Genomic DNA, 11,052 nt, shown 5'->3' on the forward strand with positions numbered 1-11,052 from the left:
AAGAACTTAGCGGTACATCCAGGCCCTCTGGGGAGGTTTCTGAGAGTAAGTTTTCCAGGCTCTTTAGAAGTATTTTTATACACCTAGCATGCCATTAATCACTCTTATCTGTTCATTAAAGCTGTCTCCCTCGGGACCTCAGCTCGCCAATACCTTCCAAGCTTGATTCTTTTTTATCTATACACCCTAAGAGGGGTCCGTTTCCTTTAAGAATATTTTGTCATTAAAACACTTCATCAGTTCTTATGGCTGTGCTCCACCAATTAGTCAGAAGTCGTGGGGTTTTATTAAGTACACAGAAGCGTCAGTCCTAGAAGGGTCTGTGTGGCAGGATAAATGCACAGTGAGAAAGCACAGTATAGGGACGTGCTCTCACTAGTGAGAGATTCCGGGACCACGGCCCACCCGTGACGACAATGCCTGTTGCCTCCTCTCGTCCCTCACCAAAATTGGAGTGCAATTTAAATTTACACAGTGGTACAACTGATCTACAGATGGGAGAGAAATCAGACACTATAACGTTGAAAAGCAACCTGTGCGCCGACCGTACCTCTGCCTGGGACTCTCTCAGAACCACATTGGGGCTTCTGCTGGCTCCGAGGTCCATCCATCCCAGCACAGCTGGCAGGGAGACCCCAAGCAGGGCGAGATGTGGCCAGAAGCCTCCTGGTTTCATTTTGTCCAGCCTGTTGGGAAAATAACAAAGGTTCAGCAGGGAAGCAGTAGGAAGTCACAGCAGTCACAGGGGAGGTGATGGACATACAGAATCAAGTTAACCATGGTTTGTAAAGTGCTTACCATGCAAACATGGGGACCGAGTGTTAGCCCCAGGACCCCCATAAAAAGCTGAGAATGACAGTCTGGATCTCTAATCCCAGGGTTGGAGAGGAAGAGAAAGGCAGATCCTAGAGACTCACTGGCCAGCCAGCACCACCTAATCGGTGAGCCGTGGATCAGTGAGAAAAACACTTTCTCACAAAAACCAAGATGGATGGTTGGTAAGGAACCACAGTCAAGGTTGAATTCTGGCTCCCATATGCACACGCAACCACACACGTGGACAACAGTGCACACACACACAAAGAATCATATTAATTTAAGCATAAAATACAGTACAAACCCTTCTGTTTTACTTGGGAGAAGTAGCATTATTTCTGGGCCTCAGTACACTGTCTCTAAATGGGCATGGTATTACAGACCTCATGGGGGGGGTGCTCTGAGAACTGAATTAGTTTGTGTCATGCACATAGCAGAACTCTACAAATGTAAGCCATTAGTGTCCCACCTGAACTGCCACCAACCGCCACATCTACAAGGACAACCAGAATGAGTCAGCTGAGTCACAGCTATTGGGCACATACATGCCTCAGTCTTCTGAGAAATCATTTGGAGCTCGGCACATAAGCTTAGGAAAAGCCTGATGACCTAAGTCTGATCCCCTAAAGCTGACTCCTGCAAGTCGTCTTCCATGGCACACATATCCCCACATATACACATACTAAATAAACAAACAGGGTTAGAGAAATGTTGATGAGGAATAATATTAAGGGTGTAGCAACTGCTCTATATCTTACACCTCCGTTTACAAAATGATGAGCTTCAAAATAGCATAAGGTCTAGAGTAGTTTAGTTTTTACAGCAGAATCTGAGCAGCCAATGCTAATTAAACCCCAATAACCTGGAAGTTGTTTCCCGACACTCTTCTGGTAACATTAGTATCTAAAGTCCTAGAATGAAACAAAGGGACAATTCAAGATAACCAAAGATATGGGGTTTGGGCATGAGCAGTGGTTGAGAAACCTCGTGTGTTCTGCTGCTGGTGGCACACACCTTTAATCCCAGCGCTCAGGAAGCAGAGGAAGGTGGAGCTCTGGAGTTCTAGGCCAATCTAGTCTACAGAGGAGTTCCAGGACAGCCAGAGCAGTTACACAGAGAAACCCTGTTGCAATAAAAAGAGAGACAGAGAGAGAAAGAGAAACTTCATGTGCTAAGGTACTGGGCTGATGGAGTGAGGATAGGCTGCTCCAGGTGTCTTAGTGGCTGCACTTTTTAAAAATTTTATTAGGGTGGCGTGTGTGTGTGTCTGTGTGTGTTTGTGTCTCTGTGTCTGTGTCTCTGTGTGTGTGTGTGTGTTTGCATGTGTTTGTGTGTCTCTGTGTGTGTTTGTGTATCTGTGTGTGTCTGTGTATGATTGTGTGTGTTTGTGTGTGTTTATGTTGTGGAGGATATGCTGGAGGTCAGAGGACAACTTGTCAGAGTCATTTCTGTCCCTTTCCCACGTGGATCCACATGGATCAGGTCACCAAGCTTGGTGACAGGTGCTGAGCCATCTTGCTGGCCCACCTGCTTACTTTTTAAATAAAGTGTCCACTATAAGCATATGATAGCCATAATTTCGATGATATTTATTTACAGGCTCTCCATGCCATACTGTGACCTTGCCCAGAGAAGGAGACATGTAGCACTCTTTAGAGGCCAGCACCCCAAAAGACCTGGCCTGGGGACTGGGCTACAGCCCTCATCTGATTAAAAAACTTGGGGGCTTGAGATACCTTGTAGCTTGAGAGTCCCATCCCTATACTCAAATCAACAGCCTTGGATAACTTCTGACTCTGGACCTCAGACTTTTCAACTGGGGATCACAACTTCAGAGGGTACAGTTTCTCCTGTGGGGGTTGTTACAAACTGGACAATGGTAAAATATAGTAAACAGTAAAATACAGAACCAACAATTAATTAGAAAGCAAATGTACAACGAATCCACAGGGCTCTGGCAATGCTTACCCATGCTACATCTGACCACCTCATGGCAGCCTTGGCTCCAAGCACACCAGGCTTTACCTCACACATGCTGTGTGACCAAACACACTACCACCAAATGCTGCCTGAAACACCAGGGCTCAGGGCCAAGGCTACTGCATGCTCTGAACCACAGGTTTCACTGAGCAAAGTTTTCTCGCTCTTATGGAAACATAATGGTTTGATTATAGAAGACAAAGTCTTTTAATATTTTCCTACTGTCATTCCTCAGCATGTAAGTATCAAATGAGTATATATATTTGGATGGCATTGTGTAAGAATGTTTGATTTTTAAAATTGCTATTTGAGTTACTGGCTGGAATTCCATAAAACTTGTTAAATGAATTTTGGCTCAGGAGCAGGACAGAATTTCCAACCGTTTCTGAAATGGTCCTCAACACCCTTCTGCCATTTTGTACTGTGTATTTAAGTGACACAGTGCTCAATACTGACAATTATAAAATCAAAATATTAATCAGCTCCGAGAAACACCAAAGATGCTCTTCCTCCCGCAGTATCAAACGTATGCCAAAATTTAATTCCTTATCCACATCATCTCATGAACATGCAAATTTACTTTCATCTTTAAGGAATGGTAAAAGTACATACATACTAAAGAATTGTTTTAAAATACATTTCTTGGGGGCTGGAGACATGGTTCAGTGGTTAAGAGAACATACTGCTCTAAACTGCTCTTGCAGAGGACCCAAGTTTGATTCCCAGTATCCATGTCAGCCTATTCAAGCTCCAGGGTGTCTAATGCCTCTAGCCTGCAATGGGGTGGGAGGTACTTCCTCTCTAGTAAGTACACACATACACACACACACACACACACACACACACACACACACACACATCAATCAATAAATTTTATTTATTTATTTATTTAGTTAGTTTTTTTGAGACAGGGTTTCTCTGTAGCTTTGGGGTCTAAGTAAAAGTCAGTCGGATGGTAGTGGTGCATGCCTTTAATTCCAGCCCTTGGCAGACAGAGGCAGACAGATATCTGTGAGTTCAAGGCCAGGCTGTTCTACAAATCAAGTTCCAGGACAGCCAGGGTTTGAAACACTGTCTCAAAAAGCAAAAGCAAAACAAAACAAGTAGAAGTCTTTAAGATTTATCATCAGTAAATATCTGATTTGTAATCTAATTTATATAAGAGGCGAAAAGGGATCAGGAACAGTTTGAGAATCTGACCTAGACAAGGGACAAAGGCTGTCACTCGGTCACTAGTGCTATGGCCATGGTCACCAAACAGACCCACTTGTACTGTGTTCCAGGTTCCTCTGGCTGCCTCCCCATGTGTGAGACAATAAACGCCCACTGAGAAGAAAAGGCAAACTTGGGACACCACACTCTGGCTTATGAGATGACAAGGTAACCAGGGATAGCTATCTTTCAGAAAGACCTCCAGAGACCCCATTTCTCCCTCCCTCCCTCCCTCCCTCCCTCCCTCCCTCCCTCCCTCCCTCCCTCCCTCCCTTCCTCCCTTCTTTCCTTCCTTCTTTCCTTCCTCCCATCTTTATGACATGGTTTCTCTGTGAAGTCCTGGCTGTCCTGGAACTCACTCTGTAGACCAAGCTGGCCTTGAACTCACAGAGATCCGCCTGCCTCTGCCTAACAAGTGCTGGGATTAAAGGCGTGCACCACCACTGTCCAGCTCATTTCTCTATTTCTTTAGCCATTCGTTTTTGACATCTGTCAGCAAAGCTGAGCTACTGAGAAAGCAATCCAGGTAGCCAGTAGCTATCATTGGAATGTCACCATCTCTATACCTGATGAGAACTTTGCACAGTGTGGCTTCGGCTGTTAGCTTGAGGCCTGTGACACCAACCTGCAGCTCCTTACCCTATACAAAGGACAGACAGATCTCAGAGGAATGAGATGGTGGAAGGAAAAGAATCCCCACATGTGGGGCAACAACAGAATATTTCCCATACTCCAACCATTTTGTTTCTTCAAAAATAACGGCAATTCCAAATTCTTCATGAATTATCCTCTTTGAACTTGGAGCCACACTGCAGAGACTGCAGATGGCAGCTACCGGACTTTTGCATATTTTAAGAGCTAACTATAGTACTTCAAGCTAGACTGAGAAAGACTATGCTCTCTATTCTTTTAAAAATTTGCCTGTACTTAGTCCTCTTACAGATATTGCTTGTGAGGTAAGTGCCTGCATTCAAAGGTCTACTTACCTCCTTTATCATGCCTCCTTGCCCATACCACTAAAAACAGAGATAATCAAAATCTGTCTTTCTCAATGTACAGATGTCAGTCAAATCCTGGAATTATGAAATATGCAAGCCACAAAATCTAACGCCTTACTTTCAATTTGCTTAGTAATCTAAGACCAATTAGTAATTAAAAAACACCAATGGTGTTTTATTATTAATGGATAGTATCAAAAAAATCTATTCATTTCAATTATTGTCTTGGCAAGTATGATGTAGCATCATTTAAGAGGCAGGTCCTAAGGGTGAGCATTAAGCCGGCTGGATTCTGAGACCCCAGCCCCAGCCTCGGGAGCTGGAGCTGATACTGATCTTTATTCAGCTTGCATTGAGGTTCCCTATTAAGACCTTATTTGAAGACAGGGAGACGCGTGAGCCAGATCAACTGCTGAAATAGCCTACACAGCTTCTTTATAAAATGCAGCTCAGTTTGGCCACCACTAGCTGATTTTATTTACACTGTGGATGTGTCTTGGATGTCATTTTATACAAAGGGTGATTGACAATTCATTGCATCTAGAACAGCAACAGCCTAAAAAATTTCAGCTTGAGTTTTATGACAACTCAGTCAATAAAAAAGAAGAATTAATATTGGGTCTAAATCAATTTTGATGATCTGTCTAATAACCAAATAGAGACTCTCTATTTGGTTAACACTCACCTAGCAATTACCATGTGTCAGGTACTATTCTAACTGCTTCACAGGCATTCACTCATAACCCTCATCATACTCCCTACGGAAGGCAATGACTATCCTTCCTCTCCATCTCCTGACAGAGACAACAGGGTCACAGGGAGGGTAAGTACCCTGTCAAAGCTACATGGCATGTAAGTCAGCAGGTGGGTGGTTCTGTTACATCCTGTCCCTCAATGCCTCTCCACCCTTGGCAATATTTAATCTTGGTAGGCAGCTCTTTTTTATATGACAGAGTCAGTCTATACACAGCAAACTGGGAGTCCCTTCTTGCTTCAAAAGCTGCCCAGAGCCAGCTTCCTTTGCTTGTCAGGGCTCTGACCATGGTCAAAGATTCAGAGTAAGGGGAAAGAGCCAAGCTGTCACCCTTCTGTATCTGATCCCAGAGTGGGTGCAACTGTGCACACTCTCCAAGAAAAAAATCACACAGAATTCTAGGAGGCAGGCAGGGATGCTCCTCCAACTCCAGGGAGCACAAGTCACTTTGAGGACATCAATCTGTTACTGAACTCATTGCAACTCCAATTTAAATAGCCTTGCCAGCCTTTAGTAAGAGTTCCTCCACTATAGATCTGGGAATCAGCTACTCACAAGGTTGCAGATTCTCTTTACCAGCCTAGACCTCCTTCTGAGACTACACTTCATTTATTGTATCTTTCCTCCAGTCCTGGATAGATCCCAAGCACTGGTTCTCACTCCACTAGGATGGAGTCCCTGAGACAGCGTCTTTTTCCAAACAACTCAGGGCATCAATCTTAGCAGATAAAACACCTTCATTTGAAGAGAGGCACTCCAGTGTTTCCTCTGGTCCCCACCTGCTGCTCAACATTGTCCCACAGCCAGGAGAACTAGGTACTAGCCTGCCTGATGTAGCTTTAGTTAAGTCACAGAAGGTTTGGAGCCAAGGCACTGCCCAGACCTAGACTCTCAGGCCAGCATCCCACCTCCTGTACACCCGCCTGTGTTCTTTCGCTACTACAGACTTATAGCCCAATGCTCTCAGGTTTGCGTGTTCTTGCAGGTTGTGTTTGTGCTTGTCAGTGCTGTAGCCTCTCTGTGCAAACCACAGGACTTCCTGATGTTGTAAAACAGGCTTGTGTCTGCGCTATCTTTCTGTGTTCAAAATTACAGAGCTATGACAAATTAGTGTGATGTAACATTCCAAATGCCAAGTTGCTTTTTCAAGAAAGTTGGAAAAACTGTGACTAAAAAACTAAAGTTATTAGGGAAGGACTAAAACTAATATGAACTCATGTTTGAAAAACAAGATCTGCCCCACCCAGAGACCACAAACCAACATGGATGCTGTATTTACTGTGCAGGACCCGTGACCAGAGTCTTCTGCAGGCGATGGGCTTAAGATAAGTCTTGTCTGTTCCTGTAACCAACCCTATCAGGATGAGCAGGAATGCTGGCCACCGGAGACAATGCTCACCATCTCTCTCTCTCTTGACCCTTTTTTTCCCCCCGAACACGGGAACCTTACCAGACCAGTCACCATAGATTAGTCACACAAATGGCTTAGAAATTACAAAGATGACTCAATAGAGCCTCAAAGAGAGCAATGAGGTCCCTGGAGGCACCTGCATTGCCAAATATTTGCTTGATACCTGCATCGGACTTTATTTTACACCATGTTCTGCTGATAGTCAATGAAGAGAAATCCAACGGGGAGCACCCCAGAGCCCTATTGTCCTCCCAAATGTTGTGGAGAGGGGGCACACACCAAACCCAACCTGAAACCAGGGACTACTCGATTTCTGCTGAGAGGTTTAGGACTCTAGTTTTGATCTGTGTGTTTTAGCATTTCAAATTGCCCAAAATTGCCCCTAAAACATCAACCTGGAGAAGATAAGCCCGTAACTTTATCAGGTTAACACCATAATTAAGTGGAATTGCATTTTCTTTTGAAGTTTTTAATACATTGGTTTATTTGCTTATCTATTTATTTATTGTGTGTGTATAAGTCAGTGAGGTGGCAGGAATCCATTCTTTCCTTCCACACGTGGATCTTAGGCTCAGACTCAGCTGCCAGGCCTGACAGCAAATGCCTTTACCCTCTGAGGCCTCTAACCAGGCCTGAACTGCATTTTCTATTAACTACGCACTCTATATATTTTCTAACAATGGATGAATTGGCTGCCTAAATTATTCCAGGTGCAATACATCAACTGATGACGTTCATCTTGGAACGGAAGTTTGTACATTCACCTATGGCTTCTAATCACCCTATCCTTCTGACCTTCGGGTAATACTGTATTAATACGTTCTTTTAGTTGTGGTTTTTCCATTATATTTGATGTCCCGCACCTTAGTGTTATGTATTAAGAGGTAAAACACCTCAGGAAAGATAATCTCCTGAAATATCTAATTTTATTAAGTTTGGAATAACAACAATAACTACATATAAGCTACACAAGAAGGTGGGACCTGCAGAGAAAAAAATACCTCCAGAGATCGGGCCGCCATTAAGGGCAGGCTTGGGGAATCTTTACCGCTCAGTGGTGGTCCTTGGGAAAGCCTATGAAGTCAAACAGAAGATCTGCACACAAGACCACAGTAAATAAATAGGTCCTACAAGTCCCCAGCAGAAGAAAGCATGGGGAGTGACCTAGTCCCAAGGCAACAAGCTGGCCCCTCTCTGGGAGGAAGAACTAAAAGTCTTTCTGGAATTAACAAAAGTTGGTGACCTAAAAGTTCTAAGAGGAAAATAAAAGCCCCCGGGACAACATAATTAGGAATGCTAATACACCACATCCAGAGGACCCTTTTCTTTCAGTTCAAGCTGAATCCGGAAGTGACTAAGTTCTGCAAGACCTAGGGGTTCGAGGGTTGGATGGAGAGTTGTTGGCGCTCTCATACCACACAAGCCCTCCTTACTCCCTTGCCCATTTGCTTTCCACGCCAGACAGAGCCTGTCCTCAGAATCAGAGGGACTAGAACGATGCTGGCCTGTACCAGGGATGAGAATAGATTGTTAAAAATGACTCTTGTTTCACCAAAGGCTGGTGGGTAGGAAAATAACTTGGAGGCTTTCTGGGAAAAGTCCCGATGTCTTCTTCATGACCCCATTTTTCCCCTTAAAAAATGGCAAGGGGTGTTGCTGTGCGTGGTTTTGTCTAGCAGTTACCCCATTTCTGTGTTAGGCGCATAAAAGGGGGGTGGATTTGGGTACCTCACGGATAGGGGGTATCTAGAACAATTCTTGGCGCACAGGCTTGCCACAGATTTACTAAGACAACAGACTAAGCTCCTGCCGCTGTTTTTCACTCATGGAAACCTCGGTAGAAGCGACACCTAGAGGGAAGCGGAGGGGAGACTACTGAAGCGCTATTCATCAGTGTCAAGGGCCGGCTATCTGGAGGGAGGGAAGTCCTCTGGGCAGTGCAAGGTGGACCAGTTCTGGGAGCAAATACAGACCTAGCAGGGCCCAGCTCCCAGGGAATTCTGAGTAGACCAAAGCACAGCACAAGTGCTCGCCAAATTAGGGCATCACAAGCTCTACAGACTGCTTGCTGTCAGTTTCTGCCCTCGCAAGAGTTTCACGACTCGAAGTCCTCAGGTGGTAGGCATGGGAGAAGCCAAGTGGGAAGCGGCTTTGTCAGCTGCAGGGAATGCTCAAAGCTGCAGTGGTACCCAAACTCTAGAAGATGTGCGCCCCAAGAGCAGCACTCTGCTTGCGGTTCCCAGGCCCCCCCCCCCGAAACTTGGGAATGGTCCCTCTTCCTTTACCGGGGCTAAGGGGGGAAGGGGAGGCGAGACCACTCAGCACAATCGCTCTCAGCACCAAGACCCCAACCTGAATGTCCTCGGGACAAACCGCTCCCTGGAGACTTCCCAGTGGGTTCCAGCAGCCCTTTACTGGCAACAACTGTGGCCTTGCAGAATTAAAGACATGGGGTCTCCAGAGCAGGTTTCTGCCCGATGTCCTCAGCGAGCTCCCTACACCGGGACTGTGGTGGAAAACGAGGGCCAGGAGAGGCGCAGCTCATCTTTTGGCTGCGACAAGGGGACGCAAGTTTCCCCGCAAAGCGGAGGGGAAGGAGGTGCAGAGGATGACCGCCCCGCACTCTAGATCCGAGCCAAGGGCACGGGTCCGAGCCAGGGTCTGTAGCTCGCCAAGGTACGAGAGAGGCCATTCCGGGGTTCAGAGCCTAAGAGCGGCGTCCGCAGGGTGTCGGTGCGGATCGCGAGCTTGGGCTCAGCGGGAGCGGTACTGCGTGGCGCCCCGCGCGCCTATAAGAATCGCTCCGTTCCCCACGGCTGATGTCCGGGTGTCAAGCCGCAGATGCCCCAGCTTTAGCCTCCAGTCCTAGCGCATCCAGGGTGGCCCTGCCGAGTCCCGGCCCTGCGGTCCCGTGCCCGCGGCCAGACGCGCAAACTTGGCTTTTCAGGCGTGGGCAATGAGGACCAGCGAACGCCCGCACCGGGCCCTGCAGCGAGCTGCGGAGCTGCGGGCATCGGGACCTCGACTGGCAGCAGCAGGACGGGCTGGCGGCAGTGGCACGACTCGGACACCCTCATCTGCTCCAGAGCTGCGCCCCGCTTACCTGCGGCGGCCGGGGCCGTGAGGAAGACCAGGTGGCCGGACTCAGGTGGAAGGGAGGGAGCGCCCCGTGGCGGCGGCAGCAGCAGCGACCCGGCCCCCGCGTTCTCCGCTGGGTCGTCTCCGGCTGTCGGCTGGTGTACCCCGGCGTGCTAGAGACAGTCCAAGCTCCAGCTCTCGGAGCCTCCGCCGCCCGCCGCTGTGCCACCGCTGCCGCGGCTGCCCTATTTCTGCCGCCGGGACCGGAGCCCGTGACGTCACCCTCCGGGCCCCGCCTGCCCAATCGCCGCCACCTGTGCTCGCCGCCCGCCCGCCCGCCTGCCGGTCAGAACCCGCGGCAGGTGTGGAGCAGCCCGGCGCGCACGCGGGGCGCGAGGATTCCCTGCGCCCTGCACCACCTGGGCAGGGCGGCTCTCTTTCCCCTGGCTCCCAGGAAGCTCAGCAGGTGATAACCCCCTGCCTCCTTTTTCCTCCTCATCCCTCCTCTCCTCCAAGCTCCTTTTCTGGCCAGCCTCCCCCAAGGTTGTGCTTTGCTCAAAGCGCAGAATTGTTCTCAATCAGCGGCCATTTCTCGTGAAGCCCTAGCGGGTCGGTACACTGCACCAGAGAGCTGTCCCTGGAGCAAAATTCTGGGGACACTCCTCCCTGCGTTGAGAAACAACTACCTGTAAAAGAGCAAAGTTTTCGTTACTCCCAACTGTAGGCTCTTAAAAATTCCCAGGTGACATTTGTCAAGCTAGACCCATTGCCAAGCCGGGAGCGTGTCTTGTTCCTAAAACAAG

The 11,052-nt window shown here is 47.7% G+C and overlaps 1 protein-coding gene across 1 annotated transcript in view; it reads right to left on the bottom strand.

Moving 5' to 3' along the window:
- Window positions 1-10,519, bottom strand: part of Fstl4 (follistatin like 4) — a 421,500-nt gene extending 410,981 nt beyond the window's left edge. Inside the window, exons 1-2 of the mRNA XM_075992673.1 lie at window positions 10,275-10,519; window positions 551-686 (exon numbers count right to left, since the gene is read on the bottom strand). Coding sequence (XP_075848788.1) covers window positions 551-676 — 126 coding nt within the window. The 5' untranslated portion in view covers window positions 677-686; window positions 10,275-10,519. The remainder of the gene's footprint in view (window positions 1-550; window positions 687-10,274) is intronic.
- Between the last annotated feature and the right edge of the window lie 533 nt (window positions 10,520-11,052).

Source organism: Microtus pennsylvanicus, chromosome 11 (genome assembly GCF_037038515.1).
Source record: "Microtus pennsylvanicus isolate mMicPen1 chromosome 11, mMicPen1.hap1, whole genome shotgun sequence".
Lineage (NCBI taxonomy): Eukaryota > Metazoa > Chordata > Mammalia > Rodentia > Cricetidae > Microtus > Microtus pennsylvanicus.